This window comes from Cinclus cinclus, chromosome 16, assembly GCF_963662255.1.
Source record: "Cinclus cinclus chromosome 16, bCinCin1.1, whole genome shotgun sequence".
In the NCBI taxonomy this organism is placed as follows: domain Eukaryota; kingdom Metazoa; phylum Chordata; class Aves; order Passeriformes; family Cinclidae; genus Cinclus; species Cinclus cinclus.
The window spans coordinates 15,119,028-15,146,504 of record NC_085061.1 but is presented as its reverse complement, the minus strand read 5'-3'; the positions used below and the strand labels follow the sequence as shown (position 1 = coordinate 15,146,504).

Below are 27,477 nucleotides of genomic sequence, written 5' to 3'. Positions count from 1 at the left end.
ATGCAACATTTTCTGTTTGGCCAAGGAGTTTGGTTATCTATGTTTGCTTACATATTCTCTGTTCCACAAGCTGTTTGGTTATGTAAGAAAAACCAGACCTGTTCAGCATGTATGTTTATGTAGCTCTTATCCTATAGACTTCAGTTAAACATACTAAAGCAATTTCAGCTGGAGAGCTAAGAGGTAACCATTAGTTCTACCAATGGTGTTGATGGAGCACTTGCCTCCTGCTGGAGCATGAGGACACTGAGAGGGGTCTCAGAGTCCCAAACACAAACTTGTGTACAGCATGGTGGGATAGACTGGAAATTGTGTTGAGGGATGGTAATGGAGGGAAGAAAAAACAAATGTAATTGTTAAGTGGGCCAGTAATCTTTAAATATATATGAATATATATATATTTAAGTTTCTTCATTAGAGTTTAGGTCTGTCATCCCATCAGATGCAGAGCATTTACTGTTTCTTAAATTATTTCAGTCAATTTTATATCTTTTGGCTATTAATTGACATAGCTGTAGGTTTGTAATTCTGTCTCTGTCACAAACCTTATGTTTAATTGATTTCTGAGTGATCTACTTGAAATAGACTCAAGTTACTAGCCTGGGATGCTTAAAAATATGCCCAGAAAGTGTCAGGCAGTAAGAGTGGGACTGCCCTGTGCATTGGGGTAACCAGAAAGTAGAGCCTGGCCTGTCCAAAAGGGCGTCTGGGGTCTCTGGGTGCCTCACAGAACTGGTGTGAGGATCAAGGTGTTTTTGGGTTTCTGGCTGTACCCTGCCAGCTGCCTTCTTGCTAGAATGCTGGCAGATGAAATACCCTCAGAGGATTCACTTTTTTTCTTTGCTAGTACATTTATGCCTCATAAATGTCCATGGTTATAGATGCCTGTAATGTGAACTGTTTTCCCCTGTTGAAAATGTTGATTAGGGAGGAAACACAGTGAACTAATTGTTCTGAGCAATACTTGAGCCACATAAATATTTCAGGGGATTTCAGTAGCCTTAAAAGGCTCAAAGCTGCACATGAACAAACTTAACTGCAGTTGTGCTTGAAGTTTTGTGATGTGAGAGGAGGCTGAAAAGGGGAGAACTTTTCAAAAGTGCCTAGGGATTTACATATGTATAGCTTCCTTATAATAGTATGACACTGTATAACCCATTTGCCTTGTAGATGAGCCTTAAGATGCTTAGACACAAGACATATGAGAGATTTTCATGTTTTGGTATAAATATTTTCTGCCAATATGAAATAAATCCTGGAAAAAATTCACAGGGGATGCTCCAGCATGGAAACAATGGCAGAGGGAAAGCTTCAGGCTTAGAAAAGCACTAAGGAAGACCTGGGTTCCAAAGCTGAAGAGCAAGCACTAGAAGGGACAGAAAGTTCCCTGTTTAACCATATATTGTATTTTATCTGGGAAATACATCAGCTCACTGTGACTGAGCACGTTAACAATTTTAGGATGAGATTTATGAAGTGTTGCTTCTGCTAACCCATTTCCAGCCCTGGCTAATGGAGGAGTGATGAAGGCAGCAGGAACTTGGAGTGACCAGCACAATGGTTCTGTGCTGGGGACCATAAAACATTGAACAGATGATATCTGCATTCTGGCCCAAACCAGCTAACTTGTTGACAAAGCTAAGTCTTCAGAAATATTTGATACTAGTAGGGTTTATTGTCTAAGAAAGAGTAATGGCGGCCATTCAAATGACAAATTGGGGAGTGCTTTGTTTAAAAGGGTGTAAGTCTTTTCATTTGTACTTGGAAATTCAAAGTGGGGGGGAGGGCAAGAACACCAGAAACAGCTTGTAACTCTTCTTGCTCTCTACCCTCTTTATGTCCTTTCTGTTAGAAAATTTAATGTTTGATTTATTAATGTCTGTATACCCTTTCTAGTGTGCTCCTCTAAGCTAATGGTTTTTCCCATTTGTTCCTTTATATATTCCTTTTCCCTTCCTTCTCCATTTCTAATTTGCTGTTGCCTTTTGGTCTCATTTTCCTTTTTTTAATTTCCCTGTAAAAAGGGCCTCTCCTCACTATCCACTAGAAGGAGTGGAGGCTGTTTTTCATAGGCAGTTAAGCTGTGGAACTCCTTGCCACAGGATGCTGCAGAGGTTAAAGATTGTATGAGCTCAGGAAGGGCCTGAAAAATCTCATAGGAGGTTATAAATACCACTATGCAACCTTTAGTTTGCCATTTCTTTAAATGAGCATGCAGGAAAGGTGTTGAGAGTAAGCCACTGTGCACTCTCCTTATTTTTAACTCTGACCTAGGCAGACACACCTGGCTACCAGTGTTGGATCAAGTCAAGTCATCCTGGTGTTTTATTGCAAGGATCCTTTGTGATCTCCCTTCACACTTCCCTGTGTGAAGTCAGCCACAGCTGTGTGAAGACTGGGACATCAACACTTGCTCCTGCAGGTGACCAGTTGTGTCCTTGACTTCAGGGATTGGATTGGCACTCGGATTGGAGCTGGGCTTTGGGAGTTGGTGTCTGTGTTCCTGCCCCGGGTTCTGGCACAGCAGGGGTGGCTGGCAGTGGCTTTGGGAGCATCTGGGCTGTGCTGGGCCATGGTGTCTCTGCTGCCACAGGAACAGCCAGGGCTGCAGCCTGGCAGCTCACACAGAAAGCAGCTGGCAGACCAAAAGCAAGGCGAGATGCTGGGCATCTCACCCCAGGCTGGAGCTGCCTCAGTGCCTCTGGATGTGCTGTGGGCCATCAGCTGCACAGGGATGGGTGTGACAGCCCATCCCACCTGTTTGGGTGGTGACAGGCTGTGGTGTCCTGCCCAGGTGAGAACCCTCCTTTTCCTGCTGTCATTTAAATACTTGATCACATTTGCCAATACTATAGGTGCACAGCAACTTAAGCCACTGGGCAACACTTGTTACCACCATCATCTTCAACCATCATCTTCATCCTTGCCTGGGAGGAGCTCCCAGAGGAGATGCTTGTCTGGAACCCATCACTGCTTGTCCAGGCTCGCAGTTTCTGAGAAACTCAGAGAGTTCTCCACCACTTGCAATCTGTTTTTAAACAAAAGGAGTTGGATAAGTGAGGTTTTATGCACAAACTGAAGACTTGGACTTCTGTGAGAGAGTGTGAGGGAATTTGTGCTAGTCTTGGGACAGCTCCATGCCATTCCAGCACTGTCCTGAGGAAGTTACCTTACCACTGGCTGCTGCTGTGTTCTGCTCACGCTGAAGTACTTTATCACAAGAGGCAGGATGGCACCTGATCCTTCCCATGTGATTGTGCACACTCTGAGCAAGCCCAGGTGCATGCTGTCCCCATGGCAGCTGACAGGACACCTGGTTACAGCCTCCTGTGCTTGCTCACCAGTGAGGGACCCTGGCTAGGTCTGCTCCATGCACTTTGGAGCAACAAGTTTGTGAATCGTGGCAAATACTGGATTTCCAGCGAAGAGGATCCCGATTTCTCTGTATTTTTGATAAAATGAGCCATAGGGTATCACCATATAGCCTTCAGTATGATCCTAAACCAGTCAAAACAAGTACTTAACCTGACTAACCACTCAGTTCCTTCACCTAAACTTTTTGGGTTTTTTCAAGTGTACCCATCAGCTTTCATGAACAGTGGAAAATATGGGACTGCAGGAAGTCCTTGTCTCTATCAAAGTGCTTTATAGGCTGCTGATGACCAAATTCCACCCCATCTCTCTCTGTGGTCTCTGCTGTGCAGGGTGGGCTCGTGCTGCCCGGGCAGCATTTCCTTCAGACCCAGACACTGCTCACTGCAGGAGCAGAAGGGCATCTCCAGCCTTTGGGGACAAAGTGCTCAGTGCTGAGACTGCTTGGAAATAGCTGCTGTTGTTTGTAAACTAAACCCTGTCGTAATCCAAATTAATTTGTACGCCGAAACAAGCTATAGGGATTTTCCTTGTTGTATTTTGCTTACCTTACAATTAGGTTTTAACTGGACATGGTTGGGCAATGTCCTGGTGTCCATGAACTGACAAATCCCTCCAGTGTGTGGGCACTTCTCTGCAGCCTCCAAGAGCCTCATGCTTATACCATAATCCTCTGTGACATGTCACACGCGTGTTGCAACTCCTCTGAGTTTCAGTGCTAATTGAAATACCAGTATTAATTGTGGAAAGTTAGTCATGCAGACTGAGCTGGAAGGGGAAGCTCTCGTCAGCCGCAGTTTCGTAACTGTGTTTTGTAAGTGCTTCACTGCATGGTGCAGGGGCAGTGCTGGGGTGCTCACCCTGCTGGGGTGCTCACCCTGCTGGGGTGCTCACCCTGCTGGGCTCCTTGTATGTCCTGGGGTCCCAGTGCCAGAAAGGGCTTTGGAAAGAGCTCCAGGCAGGAGCAGTGCTGTGGCTGCTGCTCAGGCACCTCGGAGAAGGAGCTGGGAGCTGCTGTAGGATTGGGGATACCCTTAGCCCCTCACTTTTATCAGGGCACAGAGCAGGGAGTCCTGGTGCCTTCACTCTCCCAGTAACTAGGAGCAAGGGGCTGTGAATTTTCTTGCTGAGGTTTTCTAGGTGTCAGCAGAAGAACAGGTGAAGCTGAGGGGTTTATCTGCACAGTTTCCTTAGAGAAGGAAAGAAATGCAGCAGCTGTACAGAATGAATTTGGAAACCAGGACATTCAAAAGTGAAAATAAAAAAAAAAAAATAAGAGGAGTTTCTGGTGTTGTTTCTAAATCCAGGAAAAGCCCAGAAGACAATCAGATTTCCATTTGTCTTTCAGACATATTTTTCAGATTCCTTTTAGAGATTGAAAGGAAAGAGAACATACATAACCTGCATCTGAAAGCAGCTGCTCTTGGGGAGCTTTGCTCTGACTTTAGGAAAAATCCTCGTTTTCCAGGCAAACATAGCCACTGCTGTCCTGCTCATGGACCACTGTTGTACCATCTGAAAACAGCTCCTCCAGACAGCATCCTTTCCAGACTAAGGAGGCCAGAGAAAGCATTTTCTCCATGCTGGAGCACTGAAGGATGCAGAGCAACATTCCCTGGAGATGAGCTCTGTGCCCTTTCACTGGAGGTGTTGTAGTCTGTGATGTGAAAAAGAAATAATTCATAGATGGAGAGATTTCATGGAGTTTGTCACCCTGCCATATCCAGGCATTTGCATTAATTAGAAGTGAGACAAGATTTCTGTGATAATGTTATGCTGGTCAGAAAGGATAACTTTCCCAAGCTTGCTATTTTTAGGGTATTCTTAGTAAGAGAAATAGGACGTATAGATCTATAGAGAAATTATGATGGCATTTATATACCCCCAACCTTATTTCTTCAATAGCTTTTAAAGTTATTTTTCATAGAGAATTTCAGAAATTTCTCCTGCATGTATTGTGCTCTTTGTAGCTCATTTGTTACAGGTGCTTTGTAAGTCACTTGTTACAGATGACATTTTGGGGTCTCTTTCTGTACGCATTGGCCAATTTTTCTAAAAAAGGTATGGTAAAAAAGTAGGATATTTTTGCTTTGAAATGTTAAATTAATCTATTGTTGCCATGATGCGACTGTAATTTATTTTATTTATATTCCAACTCAGTGCATTCCTAAACATGAATATTTCAAAAAGGATTACATTGGAGAGATAAATGATGAATGTTGAAATATGGGGAGATTTCAGGGTAACGTGGCATGTGGCTGGAGTTCCTTGAAGAGCCTGAAAACATCACCACGTTACGTCACGTTGCATTCATTCTGTAAATCCCCACAGGCACATGATTTGCTGGCTCGGGCAGCAGAGAGATGCTGTCTGTGCTGCCCCTGCTCTCTGGCCGGGCTGGGATCTCAGGCTGCTGGGTTCCTGCAGTGCTGATCTACTGCTGGGCGGTGCTGGCTGCCTTCAGGAGGCACAGGGGGATGGATGCTCCTGGCAGGACGGGGTGGGTGCACTGGTGGTGCTGTCTGGGGTTGGTACCCAGGGATGCTGTCCTTGCCATGGCCAAGGGGAGAGTGATGGCTGGGCTGGAGGGACAGGGGAAAACCTAATGGAAGTGGGTTGGGAGATGTAGGGGGCTTCTGAGAGATGTAGGACGGTGAGTTTGTTCAGCCTGTCATCCCAGGGGCTCCCCTTCATTTACAGGGAGTCAGTTCAGACCTCAGGAAAACACCTGAAAAACATCTCTGAAGACTGCTAGTAACTGCCTTAGGAGGTCAAAGCATTTGTGAGGAGGTGGCTGGGCGGGCTGGGGCGTGGGTTTTGTTTTGTTTTGAGTTTTTTGCTGTAGGCTTCCTGCGTCAACACTGCCCAGCCTCCAGCTGTGCTGCAAGCGGGGAGAGCATCTCTGCTCGTGCGGGAGGGCTGCCAAGGGAAACGAGATAATTCCTGCTTGAACAACCTCTAAAGTAAACACACCAGCACAAACAGAAAGAGCCAAGTTGCACCTTTGTAAAGGTCCAGAGGAGCTGATCTTCTGCTGAGGGTTACGGGAGGCAGCAGCTGCTGACATCCTGCTGTACGCACATGGTAAAACTTGCTCCTTCAGGCTCCGATCCTTCTCATCGTGCCTGATCGATAAAATTGTCAGAGAAGCCCAAGAGGCAGAGGGATGAGTCAACGCACCCTCGTGTGCAGAGATGCAACACAGCAGCCACACAGGCTGAGCTGCAGCCCGGGCACAGCTGCTGGCCTGGTGCTGGCCTGGTGCAGGGGAGTCAAGGCTGGACTCCAGCTCTGGGTTTGGGTCAGCTCTCACCCGGCTCTGGGTTTGGGTCAGCTCTCACCCAGTTCTGTGCTTGGGTCAGCTCTCCCCCAGCTCTGGGTTTGGGTCAGCTCTCCCCCAGCTCTGGGTTTGGGTCAGCTCTCCCCCAGCTCTGGGTTTGGGTCAGCTCTCCCCCAGCTCTGGGTTTGGGTCAGCTCTCCCCCAGCTCTGGGTTTGGGTCAGCTCTCACCCGGCTCTGGGTTTGGGTCAGCTCTCACCCGGCTCTGGGTTTGGGTCAGCTCTCCCCCGGCTCTGGGTTTGGGTCAGGTCTCCCCCAGCTCTGTGCTTGGGTCAGCTCTCCCCCAGCTCTGGGTTTGGGTCAGCTCTCCCCCAGCTCTGGGTTTGGGTCAGCTCTCGCCCGGCTCTGGGTTTGGGTCAGCTCTCACCCAGCTCTGTGCTTGGGTCAGCTCTCACCCGGCTCTGGGTTTGGGTCAGCTCTCCCCCAGCTCTGGGTTTGGGTCAGCTCTCCCCCAGCTCTGGGTTTGGGTCAGCTCTCACCCGGCTCTGAGCACAGTGTAGGACTCGTGTAATAGAAATGATAAGAGTTGAGGCTATTCACCTGCCTTTGCCGTGGGCAGACAACAAAAAGGGTATTTGTGAAATGGTACTGAATGTTCTACATTGCTGTTTTATTTTATGTTTATGGGCAGAGGGCACCAGAATAATATAAATGGGAACAATAGCATACGGTAGCACACTTCTTACTCCATTTAGTCTTTTTTATTTGTAAATATTTTTGTGGTTCATCTGTGTTCTAAAGAAAGGGGGGAAAGTTCTCCTGCTTCTCTAGCCTTGTTTGAGGAAGGGGACAGGCAGCACTCTGTGGTTGTATTGCAGTAGATGGGTGAATACTCTGCATTTTGCTTGCCACCTGACAAGCTGGTTTATATTTAGATGAGGAGAGAAAGCATGTGATTCTGAAAGATGCATTTTCACTTGTGCAGAAGCCATCCAGCCTGTGTGTGCTGAGTTATCAGAATGTGGTTTTAATTGTTTGCTCTTATTTTTCCTGTGACTTACTAGGGCTATGGTTCTGCTGTGTCAAACACATTCCTTGAAAGCAAGGTGTCCGAAAGAGATCTTTAGCAAATTGAGGCTTCCTCTCTACCAGACAGTACAGCAGATCTGTTTTGAGGAGGAATTTTGGAAAATCCCAGCACTTTGTTGTTATCATCTTGGTCTGAGCTGAACACTGTGCTGTGACACTGGGCATTAGCTCATGGGTGACAGATGCCATCCATATTTGAAATGCCATCCCTAAAGCTGGGGTTTTGTTCTCAGCTGTGTCTTCTTGAGAACAGTGAGGAAAGCTCAAGCTGGTAGAGGAGGGAGTATGACTGACTACTATTCACTTCTATCTTCTGAGCACCCCGAGCAATTAAAGACAAAAGCCTTTGTTCCCTGGTGACTTCATTCTTAAGAAGCCTTTTTAATTTTAGTTTTTATTTTCAGGAAGAAATAATATGGATTCGTCATTGACAAGAAGGCTGCATCTTTCAAATGTCGTGTGAAGGATCCATTCCATAATTCATGGGCTGGGGACTGTGGGTGTCAAGAAGAGGGTGCATAATGGATATGAGAGATTTCAGTTCAATTAAACTATTGGTCTTAAAGGCAGCTTTTCTTGCCTTCATGATATTTTCTTGACTCAGATCGCTGCATTTTTTTTGCTAACTCATCCAGATAACCAGATATTTTTAGTCTTCTTAAGAAAGACTGTAGTGGGTTATTGGTTATTTTTGCACACATATCTTCCCCTTTCAGTGTGGCTGGGGACTTACATAGTAATATCAGAGCAGTGCTGATTATTTCCTCTTATTTCTGCCACTGCTGCTCTAAGCCATGCACTTGTGTGTGTAGAGTGCTGCTGTTTCTGATCCTGCTCTCTGCATGGATTCTGGGAGTTGTGCTTGTTGTGTGATAAGATGTATTGCTGTTGGTGTGCTGAGAAGGGATCCTCTCCCTCCTCTGCTGTAGGACCTGAACAAGAGCAAACCTGAGCCTGCTGGGGGTCTGAATGATGTGGACTATTGGCATCCTAGCTGCTGGGAGATTGTGGCAGACTCAGACCTCTCAAAGGGGATTGCTGGCACTGCCAGATCTCCCCAGGCAGGAGGGGTCCTCAGGGCTGGCCATTGCCTCCCAGCTTTGTCTGTGCTCCTGTCTCAGGCAGAGTAAATCAACTGGCTGGCTCAGTCTGAAGGGAATTAAGGAACACTCCTCTGATTCTCTTCTCACAGTCAAGATGAAGGTGTTATGAGCTGACAGAGCTGTGTTAATAAGTGAGCAGCAGCAACGGAGTTATGGTGATCACACAGCAAAACCAACCTGCAGCAGTGGAGGTGCAGCTCTACCTCAGAATTTCTTCTTCAAGGGCTTCTTTCTTGTAGTGTGTGTATGTATACAGATGCAGAAGCTCCTCTGTGCTGTCTGTGACCAAAGCCCATCAGTCTGGGAGGTGTGTGGGGCACAACAAAAACAAGAATTGGGCTCAGCTGTGCCTCAAGAGCCTGTGAGTGAGGCAGGAGTGAACAAATGCATTCATTATGGAGTAATCTGTTTGCAGTAGAGCTTCCTAGTACAGCTGACAAAACTGTGACGTTAAATAATAAATCAATATTAATATTAATTAAATAAATAAACTGTACAAAACGCGAGCTCGCTCGTACAGAGCAGGGGCTTGTGGTGGAACTGTGTCCGTGCGTACGTCTGCAGGAAGTGAGTCACGCTCTTACAAAATCACCATCGCAAGTCTTTATGACTTTTATGACGAGTCCAATTTTGGGCTAAATCAGATCTCTTCCTTCCTCCAGGCTCCTCTCAGGCTCGGGAATGTCTTCTGAGCCCACTTCCTCCTGCTCTCAGCAGTGCCCTGCCTCGCCGCCCTCGCCCAGCTCCCTGCACCTGCCCGAGAGCCGCCGGCCCCGGGAGCGCTCCCCGTCACCCATGAGGGGCTACCTGATCCCCAGCCCACTGCCCACCCGCCGCACCAGGACCTTCTCTGCGTGAGTACGAGAGAGGGCTGGGCACCCTGAGGGAGGGAGGGAGGGAGTGAGGGCTGGGCACCCTGAGGGAGGGAGGGAGGGAGGGAGGGAGGGAGTGAGGGCTGGGCACCCTGAGTGAGAGTGAGTGAGGGCTTGGACACCCTGAGTGAGAGTGAGTGAGGGCTTGGACACCCTGAGTGTGAGTGAGTCCTGGACACCCTGAGTGAGTGTGAGTGAGGGCTTGGACACCCTGAGTGAGTGTGAGTGAGGGCTGGGCACCCTGAGGGAGGGAGGGAGGGAGGGCTGGGCACCCTGAGTGAGAGTGAGTGAGGGCTTGGACACCCTGAGTGAGTGTGAGTGAGGGCTGGGCACCCTGAGTGAGAGTGAGTGAGTGAGGGCTGGGCACCCTGAGTGAGTGAGTGAGGGCTGGGCACCCTGAGTGAGTGTGAGTGAGGGCTTGGACACCCTGAGTGAGTGTGAGTGAGTCCTGGACACCCTGAGTGAGTGTGAGTGAGTCCTGGACACCCTGAGTGAGAGTGAGTGAGGGCTTGGACACCCTGAGTGAGTGTGAGTGAGGGCTGGGCACCCTGAGTGAGAGTGAGTGAGTGAGGGCTGGGCACCCTGAGTGAGTGAGTGAGGGCTGGGCACCCTGAGTGAGTGTGAGTGAGGGCTTGGACACCCTGAGTGAGTGTGAGTGAGTCCTGGACACCCTGACTGAGTGTGAGTGAGGGCTGGGCACCCTGAGTGAGGGAGGGAGGGAAGGAGGGAGGGAGGGAGGGAGTGAGTGAGGGAGTGAGGGCTGGGCACCCTGAGTGTGAGTGAGTGAGTGAGTGAGGGCTGGGAATCCTGAGTGAGTGTGAGTGAGTGAGGGCTTGGACACCCTGAGTGAGAGTGAGTGAGGGCTTGGACACCCTGAGTGTGAGTGAGTGAGGGCTTGGACACCCTGAATGAGTGTGAGTGAGTGAGGGCTTGGACACCCTGAGTGAGTGTGAGTGAGTCCTGGACACCCTGAGTGAGAGTGAGTGAGGGCTTGGATACCCTGAGTGAGTGTGAGTGAGTCCTGGACACCCTGAGTGAGAGTGAGTGAGGGCTTGGACACCCTGAGTGAGTGTGAGTGAGTCCTGGACACCCTGACTGAGTGTGAGTGAGGGCTGCACACCCTGAGTGTGAGTGACTCCTGGGGATCCTGCTGCCATGGGCACGGCCACAGCTCCAGCTCCTGCACAGCTAAGGAGCTCTGGGCTGCAGGGATCCTTGTATCTGCAGGTGCTTTGGGGCATTACTCCTCTCTAAGAAGTTATGATGCCTTTAGACTTTTAGTCCAAATGTCCTGTACTTTGTCAGTATTCTGTTTTAACAAAGGGCATTCAGAGTCTCTTGGCTCTTTAAGACAAGAGTTTTACAGGGAGGGGAAAATACATCAAGATTTTTCAAAACAGTTCTTTGTCTGAGGCTTTGCTTCACTTCTGACTTTGGGTTGTGGATTCCAGGACCAGTTCCTGTTGGTGTTTCCTTCTCAGATCCAGATTTGTTTTTTTTAAATTTTTTTTTTTTTTTTTTTTTTTATGGCGAGGTCTCTCTTCTCACTGCCCTGAAGTGCTGGACTAAACCTCACTGGAACTTTCAGGTGTTTTACTCCTGACACGTGTGCTACTGTCATCAAGGTTACATTTTAGGGATACTCCATCATTTTTCAGAGGAAAGTGTTTCCTTGTTTCTTTTTCTTATTCAGCTTTCATATCTTCATCTCAAGATTGCTCAGATAGACTTGCTAAAGAATATGCTGTTTATCAGAGTGTGACCCTGGTCTCTTTCTCTAAGGTTTTTTGTAAGAGGTTTTCCATCAAAGGAGGTGTTGCTTTCTGTAGTTATCTGGGGTAGTGGTCTTTCAGCAGAGCTGGCTTTCCCAGAGCTGTCCTGGGGCCCCGTGGTGCTGTGCAGGCTCCTGTGAGCCCTGTCCGAAGGGAACTCCCCAGTGCAGCAGCAGAGGATGGGCTGACCAGACTTGGCCAGTGCAGAGATTTCCCAGTGCCTGTGAGGGGTCTCCCAGTGCGGGGCTGACCTGAAGAAGGCAATCTGGCCTTGTTTGTTCACCTCAGAGCCTTTGAATCAGGGTATATTGTGAAGCTTCTGCCCCAGCCTTTTATTTCTGGATGAGAAGGTCTGGCAGCACTGAATGAATGCCGTGGCAGTAAGCTCTCAGCCCCACAGCCATCCTGTTTTGGGTCCCTTACTCTGCTTGGTGTGCTTTTCCCCTTTTGCTTCTTGCAGTGTTACCCTGCTCTTTTCTTCCAGAGTTATCCATGAGGATTTAAATAACTGCAGTCTAACTGATGCTTCATATTACTACTTCTGAATTCAAAATGAGGGAAAAAGAAGAGGAGCAGAAGAAAAGTTTATATATTGTCAGTACCAAAAGCCTTCAAATGCCCTGAACTTCTGGAACAGGGAACAACTGATGGAAGTAGATTGCTAAAAGGAATATAATTGACTTAATAATTGGGGTTGCCCTTGCAAAGAAAGTCCAAGCTAGCTTGCTTCAGTGCTGTGTTAATAATGAACTCTTTGTAAATCTTTTCAGCTGTTAATCTTAGTTTGGTCCTTACAAAAAGAAAGAATTTGTTATTTGGCTTCCATAGTTCTTTAATCATTAATTAGTGTAGGAATCTTGCTGTATTTTTTTGTCCTGAAAACCAAAATAGCTCTGAATTTTTTTTGTGCGTGTGTCCTCTTTAAACATGAGGAACTTTAGGTGGGCAGCTGTATAAAGAGATGAATGTGACAGGCAGTGGTTTATTATTCAGTGTTATTATTTAATTTTGGTTCACTGGAAGTGGGGGGCCTCATCCCTCGTAGTGCCTTATTTCTTTGAAAGATGCAATTGAACTTTAAAAGTTTGTTTAGGACAGTGAGTGCCTTTCTGTGTAACAAGCACTTGTGGGGTCAGGTGTGTTGACAGCTTTATAGAGCTGGGAATTAAGTGATTTAATGAGGACTTACTTCTTTAGCACTTACAACTGCATTTCTTTATTGTTAATTTGATTTAAGGAACAAAGCTCTTACCATTTTAAAAAACCAATTTATTTAGACTTCAGTAAAATTTAAACATTTGGGACAGTGATGTCCAAGTTGCCATGATGCATGTAACCAAATGGTTGCACAGACACTGCGTTTGAAGAATTGCACCGAAATCCTCTTCAAACATGGAACCTGCTGGATACACCTGGCACGAAGGAGGTTCTGACCCAGCAGTGCTCAGAGTAAACCCTGTAATATGTCTAAACCAGTTGGTTTTCATTAATGGAAGTGTTTGAGTAAATTTGGATCCCCAGAAGTACTCAGAGTATTTGATGGAGAAAAGGGTTCAACCACACAGTTTTCAGGACAAGTAATTTTTTCTGATGGCAGTAAGTCACCCTAAAGGTGGTTCTCATTTAAATGTGTCTCATTTTAAAATACAGGTCCCATGGTAGTGGAGGGGGAGTTCAGACATGAGTCTTGCTATTATGCACTACAGCTGGGCTTCACACTTCTGTGAAATCTGTGAAAGCACAACACTTAGGGGCACACTGGTACTCCCAAACTCATCAAAGGTAGAATATTCTTACATTTAGTATGGTGTCTGGAGGAAAATTTGGCGCAGTGATGGAGCATTGGAATTCAAGTTGGCAACTGATGCATTATAGTGCTAGCAAACATCATCTTCATCTCTGCATGCCTTCCAAGGGCCCCAGGCAGACCAAGAGCAGTGTGTGAGAGCGAGTGCAGGGCGACGTGCTGGCTGGGAGGGAGTGCTTGGCCCCCTGTGCCTTCGCTCTGCGTGCTCTGGTGGCAGTGCAGCGCGCTCAGCCCTGACCTGCTCTTTGTGCTTCCTCCCGCAGCACGGTCAGAGCGTCCCAGGGGCCCGTCTACAGAGGGGTCTGCAAGTGCTTCTGCCGCTCCAAAGGCCACGGCTTCATCACCCCTGCAGATGGGGGCCCTGACATCTTCGTGCACATCTCAGAGTGAGTGTCTGTGCGTCTGTCTGTCTGTGCGTCTGTCTGTGTGTGTGTGTGTGTGTGCCCAAGGAATGCTGCAACTCTGCTTTGCCTTCCTCACCCAACGCCTCTGACGTTTCAGGCACAAGCTGGTTTATAATGTCACCCTTACTCCAGTAAAGGGGTTATGCAGATGTTACTGGCAGCATTAGATGATGCAGTTCTTTTCCTGTATTATTATAAATCTGTAAAGTTAAAAACTAGAAGATGATCCTTGAATCTCTTAGAATAAGACATGAGTTTTGCCCAGACCCAGAAACTGGCATTCACCTGAAGCAAATATTCCATGCAGTGTCTAGTTTTAATGTAAAGATTTATAACACTGAAAATTCATTACTTTAACTTTGCACTGCTTGTACCATTATTAAACTAAAGGTTAATTGCCTTTATTGTTGAGAAAAGCCACACTTTATTACTTCCTTGAATTTATCTAGCTTAGGTTGTGAGCAGTTTATAGTTAAAGCTTGCTCAGTTAAAGGGTTCATTAGTACCTCAGCTCTTTTTGTCCTGAACACAGAGAACCACCCCCTTTGAATTTACCTTTTGATAAACTAAGCAGATAAAATTTTTTTAAGTCCCTTGCTGAGAATTTTTCTCCAGTCTAAGCCAGTCTTTGCAGCATACTTAGAAAAGAGACTGAAGAATTTAAGTATCGTTTTAAGACTATGCACTGTACACATGCTTTCAGTGTAAGGAGATAAAATCTCCTCCAGTTCTGCTCTGTTTCTCTTCTTGTACATCCCATAATCACATTAGCCCTTTATCCCCAGTTTTTGCAGAGTTGCTTACCTGCTGTGACCTCAGCATCCTCTGCAGTGTCAAAGTTTGGAGCAGTCCCAGTCCCAGCCTGGCATTCCCTGCCGTGGTTGCATTCCTGTCTCCTGGATGTGTGGCTCCTGGTTTGGTTGCACAGCAGCACATCCCACTGGGACAGGCCCTGCCTGCCCAGGAATCCCCAGCACACCCCACACCTGCCCTGCCCTTGGTGTTTATGGCTTGGCTAATCTGCAAGGTTTAATGGGCAATTTTGATGTTTGTTCCTAGGTTGAGATGCTGACCAGTGTTGGGGCTGCTGGTCTCTTGAGGGTGTGTGTGTTAAGACTGCTCGATGTTTATTCTCCTGTAACCTCTTCTAGATCTATCACTAGTTTTATTTTACCTACTGTTCTCAGTATTGAAGCTGTATAATCCTTATTTGTTGTTCAGAGTGGTAATCCAGTGGTAAGTCAACAAAAGCCTTACCAAACCCACTCACATTGCCCCGGCTGTCTTTCCTGGTTGTGTGTACAGCACATGTCCTCGGAGAAGGAGCACTTGGCTTTCCTCCAGGTTTCTGGAATGCTACTGCACCACGGGCATTGGCAGCTCAAAGCTTTGTAGGGCTCATGGGTGCAAATAGGCTCAGTGGTCTGACTTGTGTTCAACCCAAGGAAGTGTCGTTTAATATGCCCTTTCTCTTTTGTCTAATGCAAATGCACAGTTTCTCCTCATTTCCTGAATAACTTAAAAATAGCATTTCCTATTCACAATTAAAAAAATTTAACTGTGAACATCTAGTCTGATCTATACAGTTACTGATCTGTGGGGGTTTAGTTACAACAACCTTCTCACAGAAACATGAATTTCCAGCCTTCTAATGAATTCCCTTTAAAGAACTGTCTATTTTAGGTCCTGTTTTTTTTTTCCCCTGTACACTTTCTCTTCCAATTAGTTCAGTAAAGTTTTCTTCAGTTATGTGAAATTATTCCTTTTAAAACCCTGGAGATTACTTTTTGGTTAGGGTTGCTGTTTTGTTTGTCTGCACAAAATGTGAACTGCTCTTTCAGGTTCCTATCCTATGGCCCAACACATCTTTCTGTCTTGGCCCAAACCCAGGATTTCATTCTGCGTGCACAAGGTGTTCCTGCCCTCAATTCCCCTGCAGTCAGTAGAAACTCCGGTGATGGTTTTTCTGTTTCCCTCTTTAACACTCCCATATGTCTCCTATGCTGAAGTCCCAAATGACATGACAAAAATAACTTTGTGTGCTGTGATTTTTGGTGCTCAGTGCGAGGCCCCTGTGACAGGAGTCCCCTCCCGTGGGCTGTGCTGTTGGTGTATTGATCCCAGCTTCTCTCAAGCTGCTCTGGCTGGGAGCCATCAATATATGAGCTATATTTGAGTAACCGTGCCCTCAATGTGCTGCGCTGCCCTCCCCTTCCCACCACCCACTGCCTCCTTCCTAAAGCACCACTGAACACCCACCAAAGCTGTAAAAGTTTACGGCCAGCCACTCTTCTTGCTGCGTTTTCAGTGTGTTTGTGCTGCAGGAGGCTCTCTGCTCCGCCAGCCGTGCCCTCGCACCGCCCTTGTCTGGGAAAACTGGAGCAGGTGAGGGCTGAGAGGGACAGAGCTGCTCTGTGGCAGGGGCTGAGAGGCTCTGGCCCCTCGGCCTGAGCCCAGCTGCCCAGCTCCCAGCCCAGTGCCCTCCCACGGGAGCAGGCAGGCTCTCTCTGTTCTCAGCCGCGTCGCTTCAAGGCAGCGCTGGCGCCAGGAGCGGCTCCGTGTGCTGTGCTGCACGATGCTGTGCTGTCCCTGCAGTGCGGCGGGACGAGGTTGGAGAGGACCTCCTGTGCCCTGCCCACTGCTGGGAGGCACCTGTGCCTTTCTGGCAGAGGCTTTGCCCAGCCCGTGGGCAGCAGCTCCAGTGCTGAGGGTCCCATGCCTCCCTGGGGTCTCTTCCTGCCTCGAGCTCTGAGAAAGGCTCTGAGCCCTTTCTGGTGTTTGCCTGACCTGGCTTTCAGTATGGACCTTCACTTCCCCTCCCACCTCCACAGCAGGCAAACCATGCCCTTCTTCTTGTAGAAGCTGTGTGTTCAAAGACTCTTTTCTTTGCTCCTTCAGAAACATCTCGGCAAGGTTAGTTCATATGGATTCTGTAGGACTGAAGTGTTTTGTGTTTCTACTCCTTCTCTAGGTCAATTCTGCTCTCCTGAAGCCAACAGCAGTTTTTCTATTGTACCAGGAATGGGCCACTGTTTTAAATGTTTCACATGTAGGTACTGTCTCAGAGTTTCAGTTCAAAAATAGCTGGTGTTTCTGCCTCAACCTGTTAGTGAAAAGTGCTATTATTGATATACTGAAGGTTTCAGCACATTGTGTTCTTTAATTACTTGGAGTATATTTGAGTTGTTGGAAACAGCTTTTAGTGCTGGAGGGTGATGGTATCACTGTCTTAATTCTGATGCAAGGCAACACTGGAAGGACAAATTAGTAATGCCTCTCAGTTTATTTCACAGTCAATTTGATAGATTGCTCTTTATTAACTGGAATTGCTTTTTGTGGCAGCATTCTGTAACCAGGCCTGTGGCTAAGGGGACTCCAGTGACTCTGGTTTGCACAGTGTGAGTTTTGAGATCCTCCTTATGTTTATCAAGTGATTCTTTTCCACCTATTTATTCAGTTAAATCTGAGTGTGAGAGAGATGTTAGTGTGTTCACTGTCTCAGTATGGTACAGGCATCTACTCATGAAACGAAAGCGGATTGTTTCTCCCGAATTCTTCCCAAAAGCTGGGATTTCAGGAACTTGGATAAAATGGTTATGCCAGTTTGGATTCGCTAAGATAGACTGTTCCTCTGTGCTCATCACTAAGCTGTGATGATTAGTGAAGCTTTTAAGCATTAGGACCAGCTGCCTATCTTGCAGATTATTATGATTTTTCAACATAAAGCTTTAATTTGAGGCATTAAATTATTTTCTCCCCTATGCTTTGAGGAGCTGTGAGCTGCTATACTTTAGTGAAAATGCCTTCCATAGGATGGGATGTCTATTTCCTGTGAGTTTCTTTATTTTTTGTAAGATAACAATGCTTAGGATGGCATTTCATTTCTATAAGAGAGCATTATCCCAAATAAAAAAAGGTTAACTCTATGTGGCTTTCAAAAGCTTCACTTGATGTCTGCAAAATTTTCTGCATATCTGTGCATGAATGTGGACATGTTGACATGTTTTATGAGTGGAGCTGGCAACAAAGCTGCTTTATTGTGCTGGACTTGTGAGATGTGTGTAGAACTGTTAAGGGTTGGAAGGAACCTCTGGAGATCATCTGGTGCAGGGTCACCTAGAGCAGGTTACACAGGAATGCATCCAGGCAGGTTTGGAATGTCTCCAGAGAGGGAGAGTTCACCCCCTCCCTGGGCAGCCTGTTCCACTCAATTTTGACATAAAGAATTTCTTCCTCATGATGAGGTGGAACTTCTTGTGCTTTAGTTTATGGCCATTGCTCCTTGTCCTGTTGCTGGGCACCACTGAGAAGAGTCTTGCACCATCCTCTTGGCAACTGCCTTTAAGATAATTAAATCTAATGAGATCCCCTCTCAGTCTTCTCCAAACTAAACAGGCCCAGCTTCTGCAGTTTCTCCTCCTAAGAGATGCTGCAGACCCCTCACCATCTCTGTGGCCTCTGCTGGGCCCTCTCTGGTAGCTCCTTGTTGTTCCTGTCCTGAGGAGCCCAGACCTGGGCACAGCACTGCAGATGTGCCTCACCAGGACTGAGCAGAGGGCAGGGTCACCTCCCTGACCTGCTGGCCACACTCTTCCCAGTGCACCCCAGGGTCCCCTTGGTCCTCCTGGCCCCCGGGACACACTGCTGGCTCATGTCAGCTCGTGCCCCACCAGCACCCTGAGGTCTTTCTCTGCAGAGCTGCTGTGCAGTGGGTCAGCCCAGCCTGTTCTGGTGCTTGGGGTTATCCCTCCCCAGCTGCAGGACCCTCCCCTGGCCTTTGCTGAACCTCAGGAGCCTGCTCTCTCTGCCCAGCTCTCCAGCCTGTCATGGTCTGCCTGGATGGCAGCACAGCTTTTGAAAGGTGCTTTTTGTCTGCCTGGCTTTGTTTTAACGAGTGGCTCTGATGGCTGCAGAGATGATTTGTTTTGGTGTTTGATAACACTCGTGTGGAGCCACTTCTCCTTTTTAACTGGTTGGGTACAAGTGAGTCCTGCTTCCTCATGCTTACTGGAGACAGTTCTCAGCTTGGTATAAATAGCTGTGCTTGGGAAATGTCATGGCTCTTTGGGGGAATAAGGTTTTGTTTTTCTCAGATTCATACTTCACCCCTCTCTAGAACAAACACAAAATATGCTTGCTGTAGTGAATATAAACCCCTAGCTGGCAAGCATGGAGGCATAGGAGTTGCTCAGATAGTAATTCCAGATAACATCTCAGGAAAGCAGGAAGCAAATTCATTTGCCTGGAGTGAAATTTTTAAAAAGCCCACAATTACATTTTTAATAGTGAAATGACAACTGTTAATGCTTTCATTTCCACCAGCCTGTAAGATGATCCACCACCACCAAACTGATGGTGGTGTTAGAGCATCAGTGAGAGAGATTTATCCTCCTGTATGCCACCCCCTTGGCCCATCTTCCATCCTAGGAGTAAGTCAGCTCTCACAGACACTCCCTGGTGTGTTGTCACTGACACCAGTGGCTCTGGTGGCCTCCCTCTCTCTCTCTTGCTGTTCCACCTGTAACTGTGGGATGTTCCAGAGAGCAGCAGGGGCTCCCTGCACTGCTGGCTGTACAGCTCCACATCAGCTTCCCTTCCCAGCTGGGGTGCTGAGGGATGGGGAAGGTGGGGAGCCCATAGCAGCACATCAAGTGTTGTGCATTAGAGCCCTGCACCCACCCTTCTGCTTCCCCAGTGCCTTTGGGAGCAGGCACACGATGGAGACTGGTTTGTGCTCCAGGCTTTTGCATTTATCTGGGATTTGGCCTGAAGCCTGTGTACCTGCAAGGGCAAGGCAAGGAGGTGGCTCACCAGAGAGCAGTGACGGATGAATGACCACACTCCTGGTTTTTTAAAATATTTTATTTTGCAAAACCAGCATATTTAATGAAAGAGAAAAAACATGTAGTGCTTGTGGGTTTTCTGCAGTTTGCCAGCCCTTGGCTCTGAAGGGGAAAATGCTGCATTGCAGAGAGGCCTTCAGGCTGTCCTTCAGGCTGCATTCCTGACCCCAGGTAATGATGGCTATGGAGAATGGATGCTGTGCTTCCCCCAGGGACACTGACACACAGCAGCCCTGAGTCCCCAGGGAGATCCTGAGCTTGCTGTGCTTTACTTGTGCATTGTGGTGTGATCTCAGGTTATGCCTGCAGTGTCTGTAAGTCAGCAGTGCTGAACACTGGAGAGCTCTGGCTGGGCTCCCAGGTGGGGTTGGTCCCATTCTGCTGTTGCCTTCCAGCTGCTGGCAATGCTGGACATGTTCTGTCAGCTGCATCTTCCTGCAGGAGAACCCAGCTGTGTCCCTGTGCACCGAGGAGCTGGCTCTGAGCTATTTGTGTCCATGGAGATATCATCTTTTCATGCTCCTTCCTTTCCTCTGATTTTCTGCCAGATCACTGTTTGGTGCACAGCATTAATGCCACGTCTCCTGGCTTCTCTGTGGTGCTGTTCCTCTGGTGGAGTAGAACTATAAGGGTTGGAAATTACCTCATAATTCTAAATTATCTGAGAGCTGAATCTGAGCTGAGAGAACAAACTTCTCTGGCCTCTCTGGCTTTTCTGTGAACTACCAGCAAAATAGTTTCTGCTGACTGCAACCAACTGCTCTGGGGAGGCTGGGAAGCCAAATCTCAGCTTTCCAATTGCCTTCAGAACAGTGGATGACTTACGTGCTTTGGGCAGCACATTTCCTTCCTGGTGTGCTCCCTTTCTGACACTGTGCTGCAGAAGTGTCTGAAATAAATAGATTACCTGGGGCAAGAAGGAGAGGCAAGAAGGAGAGGCAGCAGAATTCCAGATCTTTCTCCAGAGGGGTTTGGAAATGAATAGAACACGGATAATCTTTTTTTCCTAAGGGTTCTCCACCCCTCTAGTTGGCTCAGAAAACTCACTTTGCAGTGATGCATGCAGGAGAGTCAGGTTGCTGTGGTCATTATCGTAGCTAAGTCTTCCCAGAATCTTCCCCTAAATGGTACAAACCGGAATAGGTCAGAGCCAAGGCTGGCACTCTATCAGCCAGGCAGTGGGCACTGCAGACAGTGGCTGCTCCAGGATGGGGGGTTCTTTGTGCTTAGTGAGCACAGGATGTAGCTGCCCCGGGCTTGGGTTTCCAGATGCACCCAGTAGGTGGGACTGTGATGGGATTGTTTGCAGGAACATGTGTCTTCTTTGTCTTTGAGCCCACACAGGCATCCTTGGAAAGCTCTCTCCTGTTCCTTCCTCATCGGATGTGTTGTGCTGCCTGAGCTTGAATTAGCTGCTGGAAGTAGATGTGGAGCCACAGCTATCCCTGAATATTGAGGGGATTCAAACCAATGACCCAGTGGAGAACTGGGCAAGAGGATGGTGCATCCACTGAACTGGGAGAGAAGTGCAGCTCCTGGGAAGTTTTCTTTGCAACGGCACAGGGAGCAGGGCAGTCCTGGAGCAGAGACCCTGGGTATGAACTGCTGGGGTTCTTCAGTGTCTGAGCCTCTTTACACTGGTCTGTCCCAGTCTCGAGAGTGACTGGTGGGCAGGGGAGCCCTGCTGCTGCCAGCCAGCTCCATAAGGTCACTGCTGGCTGTGCTGGGGCAAGCATTGGAAGGCACTTGGGATTGCTAACTCACAATGGCTCATTATTCTGTTGTATCTTGCTGTTAAAAACCCCCAGGTTTCCTGAGACAAGTCCTGAGGTGTTAAATGAACTTTAAGAAGCCCAGAAGGTAACAGAGCCCACGGCCCCATGGAAGTGCCCCACGGTGGCATCCATGGCAGGCTTGGTGACCAGCAAGGCTCAGAATTCACTGAAAACTCTTGCTCAAAAATGTCTCCACATGACATTGGCATTGTCCCAAGAGGTTTAACTGGAGCCCTGGAATATGAATAGCAGCTGTGAGAAGGAAGAACTAGAACATTCCTTATTTAGGTAATTTCCTAATAACCTCCCAGTTCCCTAAAAATAGTGCAGGATGAAGTGCTCCACCATACCAGACTGGCACTGAGCTGGGAAATGAGAGTTGCTGGATAATCTAAAACTCACTCTATTGTGTCTCACTCTGACTCTAACATCAGGGGTGCATTTCCTAGTTTTAGCTTGAATTTGAAGTTGTTGAAGTGTCTTAAGATTTCTGAGTATGTAGTTATTCATTATTTTGAATTGAAAGTGCACTCCAATATCTCAAATCTCTACATTCCTGTAGATCAATGTTTAATGTGTATGTAGGGTGCAAGTGAAAAATGCAGATCTAAAATTATTTAATCAACATGTAACATCAAAAATGCCACGTTTAACTTTCTTTACCAAATTTTCCAGGCATCTTTCATTGTTTGCAGAATGTCTGTTATAGGCTGAGTCTGTTCCAAGAACTCTGTTTGCTCTCTCTGATCTTTTCCAGTTCATTTCCTGACCAGTGCTTAAGGCAATTGCTTCCTGCTGGATGGTCTTCCCCCAGCTCTTGTAAGGCTCTGCCTCCCATGCCACCATCTCATCACCTCGAGTGCCATCATATTGTTCTTTCTGGATGCCACCAGAAGCACTGCTCAATCTGGATGTTGTTTGTTTCTGCTTCCAAGAATCACATGTAGTGATAACAGGGCTGGAGGAAGTTTGTGTCTGTCCCAGAAGCAGGTTTTGGTGGCAAACACTGCCCAGGGGACACTGTTGACTCACAGGTCTATTCAGGCTTCAGACCAGGACCTTGGTCCTTGCTTTTTGTGTGCTCTGGGGGCAGTGAGCTAATGATCTCCTATTTGCTAGGCACCAAGAATAGCTAGTGATCACAAATCTGCAGGAGACAAAAGAATATCTGATCCGTGGGAGCAAAGTTTAAAGGCCAAAGCAGAAAATGAAATTGGAGATGCTTGTGTGGCCATAACCTTTATACACAGCTGAGCAAAGGGCAGGCCTGGCCTTGGTGGGGTAGGGTCACCCCCACAAGTGAGGAAAGACAGCAAAGCAGGGATCAGATGAAGCCATGCTGGGGTTGAATGAGGTTTTGTCACAAGCTCCAGTCACTTGTAGTGTCAGCTTGGATAAGTAGTGAAACCAAGAAAGGATCTGATGCTGTCAGCATAATGCTCAACCCTGCAAGAAATGCTCTCTAGCAGAGAAAAGTGCACCTGTCTGGTCTTAGGGCTCTGCAGATTCTGGGGATAATCTGATCTGTTCAGTAGAAGGAACATGAGTATTTAACCTCATGATTCAGCATAAGAAAGGTGGGTCAATAAAGATTTTGTTTGTTTTGGGGTTTTTTTTATCTTTTTCCCTGGCAGACCAGGGGCTGCATAGGCAGTGCCCCAAACAGTCACTCCCAAGGGCTGAGGGATGTGGTGGCTTTCAGTGACAGCTGAGTGTGTCCTGCAGTCTGGGCCTTTGCTTCTCCTCTCCCTGGCTGCAGTGTGTGCTGTATTAGACATGTTCTGTGTGTGTGTGTGTACTGATTCACTTCGGCTTTTTTCTTGGAAAACCAGGATCACTTTGTTACCAGCGTACCTGCATCACACATCTCACCAGAACCTGTCCAGGTACATATTCATATTTCAATTTTAAACAAAACAAAACCCATCTTTTTTTTTAATGCTCAAGCTGTACTTTTTCCTCACTTGATTTTGAATATTCAAGTGGTACCTAATTTATCTCCATTTTTCAGGAGCTTAAAGTTTTTTTGTGTTGGTGCTTCAGGTGACTGCAAATCGACTTTCCTTTTGCATTCACCATATTTACCTACTTTTGCAGATTTCAAATGTTTATTTTGCTAACCGTGGCTTATCCTGTTTTACAGGAGGTTTTTAAAAACATGTAAGGTTCCTGTTTGTTTTTAAAAAAAAAAAAAAAAAGGATGTTTCAGCCAAACCTGAGCTCCCTTCCTGGGCAGGGCATCCGTTTGGTTTGGTTTTGTGCAGTGGTGACGTGTTCCTGCTCCCTGCAGGGGCCTGGGGCTCTGCAGTGCATTGCATCAAGGGGAGATGCTGCTTTAGTTTTAGTGGTTTTTAGCTGCATAGCAACATTTTTAAATTTTTTTTTTTAATTTTTTAATTTTTTTTTTTTTTAACAAAGGATCAAGTTTCCTCAAGATTCAAGAAGTTTCTGTAGGAAAGGTGATGTCATTTTTTTTAAGTGCTGTTCCTATTTTCATTTGTGGTTTGACTCTTTCAGCCCTTTCCTGTGTCACTTCTTGGGCCTTTGTGTCCTCTCATCTGGCTCTAGTGCATCCTTGTTGCAAACCTGCTGTTTCAAAGTCAAGGTAAACTTCTGGGCCTTTGGTGGCAATTTCCCTTGGCAAATACCTTTTAGAAAAGGTAAATTAGTTTCTGCTCTTGGAAGGACAGTAAGAGTTGAGTGTGCAATCCCTTCACACCTGAAAGCATCTTAAACCTGTTGGAACTGGGGGAAGTGAGGCATAAATGGAGGCAGTAAGTGGAGAGGACAGCCACCACAAAGGTCAGATGTGGGAGCTTGAACGAGCCTGTCCAGTGTGATACTGGGATGGGCTGACAGGATGGCCTGGAGGCTTTGGAATACATAAAGGTCAGTCAGATCAGCCTGCATGGGTTGGAAAGGGCTGTCAGGTCTGATGAAGGAGCTTTTATCTTGATTTTTCTGTAAATATTTCTTCTGCCTTCAATTTGCTCCCATTTTCCCAAGCATTGCTGTGAAGAATTCAGCTTAGGACGTGCCCTCCTGGGTCTGATGGCCACAGTCACCTCTGAAGTAGAGGTATTTCCAGGGAAATGAAGTTTCAAGGACGTGAATTTGAAGCCACAGGCCTTGGGAATAACTTTAACTCCTCATAGCAGGTTTTAGATTCATATTTAGATACAGGAGCATTTTCAATATTACATTGATACAATCAGTTGGCAAACAATGACTTTTCGATTTCCCATGGGAGAAGTCTTGATTTAGGGGTCATTTTTAGCTTCTCTTGTATATGCCTGGTTTCCCTGTCCTGTTCCTGGGTATGGGATGCTCCTGCTTCACCACAGCCTGGCACCAGCTCCCTGATCAGAGACAGGAGCCCTCAAAGGGGAAGGGCTGGGGATGAAGCTGGAGGTTTGCAGAACTGTGAGTAGAAGCAAATTCTGATGTGAGGTTAGAACTGGCAGTAGGGGCCAATGTATTCACCTCCTATCAGTCCTGCCAGTCTTTCCTGCGATAGAAAAGCCCTAAGAATAATGGGTCACAAAATGAGAGGGGATATAAAGGGCACTGCTAATATCAAAGTTCCCTGCTGTTAACAGAAACATGGGCTAAAATTCCTGGGTGGGGTGAGCATGCTCCCAGTGTGCTGTCAGAAAAGGCAAATTAAAAATTCAGAGATGCAGTACAAACTTCTGGCCTGGACCACTTTTATTTTTCTTTCCTGGACCCAAATCTTACCTCCAGTGTAACAGGAGTTCACAAGCAAGTCACAGCAATTAAGGAATTTCAGTAGAATTTGTTATTAGTGTTGATCTGCTCCCAAATACAGATTCTGCTGAGAAACACTGAAAGCCATCAATGAGAAATGTAGAGCCTAGGCTGTCAGGCTAGGGGAAGCTGAGCATGGGCTCGTGTAGGAATATTTAAAGAAAGGTAAAGTGGTATTTTCTGTGCTGTCAGAGCCTCGTGGCCATGCAGGAGGGAGGAATCTCTGCCAGCGTTCACTGGCACATGCTGGGGTTTTTATTACAAAGCTCTGATCTCAGACACAGGGGTGGAGGTGAGGAGGGCTGTTTGCAGTTCTCTGTTTCATCAGCACCTTGTTCTGAACAGAAGGTGAAGCCCTTTGGGCATCTCCCACTGATTCCAAACACGGAGTCAGGTGCAGTAGCAAATGCACAGTGCAGGTGTTCCCTGCACAGCACCCCTTGGCATCACTCAGGGGCAGGCCAGCTAAGTCTTCTGGAAATCTCCTTGGGTGCTGGCTGAGTGTTTCTGCAGACTAACACATCAGGATAGCAGAACTCTCTTTTCTCACAGCAAGTAATTTTGAAATATTTGATACCATATCTCACTCAGGCTCCTTTTTTATTTCATACCACAAACTGTGTTATGGTGAAGTAACCTAAAGGTAAAATCTTGCCACTGCGTGGTACAATTCCTTTAAAGAAAAAATGCGGAAAAAAACCAAACTGAAACTTCAAAAGCTTAAGTGAGAAGCAAAAAGAGATGAACTTTCTTGTTTAAAAACCATATCCCCAGAGCAAGTGGCAGCCAGTGGCAGCCCTGCCCTCTAGTGCTGTTGCAAGTGATGTGCTGGTGCACAGTTCTCAGTCCAAGCCTGGGCTCACCTGAGTATTCATAAAGCAGATTAGAGTGGGGATTTTTGTGGGTTTTATAGGGTTTTCTTTTGTACTTCTTGTGGTTGGTTGATTTTTTTTTTAGGGCGCTGGTGGTGTTTATAGTGTCTTCATAGGATTTCACAGCGAAACAACCCAAATCAACCTCAGACTTTGATAAACGACAAGCTCTATAAAATCCCAGAAGTACTTTGAGCATCTAAGATAACAATTATGATTAAAAAAAAAAAAAGTCAGTAAGCTGCAAAAGAGACCGAGTGTTTGTGTGATTCATGACTAACTGGAGCTTCCCTCCACAGCATTGAAGGCGAGTACGTTCCCGTGGCGGGCGACGAGGTCACCTACAAGATGTGCACCATCCCTCCCAAGAACGAGAAGCTGCAGGCAGTGGAGGTGGTGATCACTCACCTGGCCCCTGGCACCAAGCACGAGACGTGGTCAGGGCACGTCATCAGCTCCTGAGGTGTCCTCTGGAACACCCTGCTGGGCTCTGCTCAAAGCTGCCTGCAGGACCTGGCTGCAGATTATTGTACATGAGGAAATACTGCATTGTCAATAAAGCAGAAGCAGGCCAAAATTACCATTTTTTAAAGCTGGCCTGATTAGGAAAAAAAAAAAAAGGCAATTCAAATGCTAATGAAAAAAAAAATCAAGCGTAATGTGTTTACAAGAAATGTATTTAAAGAGACCTGGTTTGTGTGCGTGGTGGAGGAGGGGAGGTTTGGGTTTTCTTCTGTATTGTGAACTGATTCCAAGAAATGCCCAGGGGAAGGGGGAGAGGTTTCAAGGAGAGCTTTTCTAGTGCAGAGGGTCGAGCACAGCTCTGAGCCCTGGGTGTTGTGTGAGCCCCGTGTTCCCTCGGGCTGCTCCTCTTAGGGCTGCAGTAGCTTTATTGCTGATAACAGTGCCTGACTGCCTTGGCCTGACAGACAGAGGTGCTCATTGCTGTTTTCCTCATGGAAGGAAGTTCACAGAGCAGCTGCCACAGGGTGGAAAATCTCCATCAGGTGGTTATGCTCCAGTGCCCATCAGGTGCAACGCTGCAATTGGTGTGGCTGCACAGGTGTGGAAACTGGTGTTTGTAGTGGTAAAGCTGGGCTTGTTTGTGAATTTACTTAGGTGCCTTGATGGTTGATTAGCAACAGATTTTATAGGCCAGTATTAAAAAAAAAAAAAAATCCATCCCAACTTTAAATTTGCTTCAAGGTAAGTGGTAGAAAATTGTAGAGTAGTGGATATTTCATAGCCTCTGACTCTGTCTGAATTTTGACAAGGCATATTTGCCTTCTAGACTGACTGCCATGGGCAGGCAGGACACCTGCACTGCTGCACAGCAGGTGTGTGCTGCCCAGGTGCCTGTGTATTGAATACTGTGTGAGTTACTCAACAGGCTCAGCTGTCTTGGTGAAGTAGATTCTGCATCTGTTTCCCTGGCAAATTCGCTTGGTAGGATGTGATAGGACCACCCTTCCCCAGATTCTTCATGTAGTTGTAGTGCTACTAAATTGGTTTTGTTCCTGTT

At 46.9% G+C, this 27,477-nt stretch overlaps 1 protein-coding gene across 1 annotated transcript; it reads left to right on the top strand.

The window, feature by feature from the left end:
* Positions 1 to 27,477, top strand: CARHSP1 (calcium regulated heat stable protein 1). The gene is made up of 5 exons (XM_062503512.1): positions 1 to 27; positions 254 to 263; positions 9,516 to 9,696; positions 13,557 to 13,679; positions 26,255 to 27,477. The coding sequence occupies exons 1-5, from the start codon at positions 1 to 3 to the stop codon at positions 26,415 to 26,417; spliced, it is 504 nt and encodes a 167-aa protein (XP_062359496.1). The 3' UTR covers positions 26,418 to 27,477.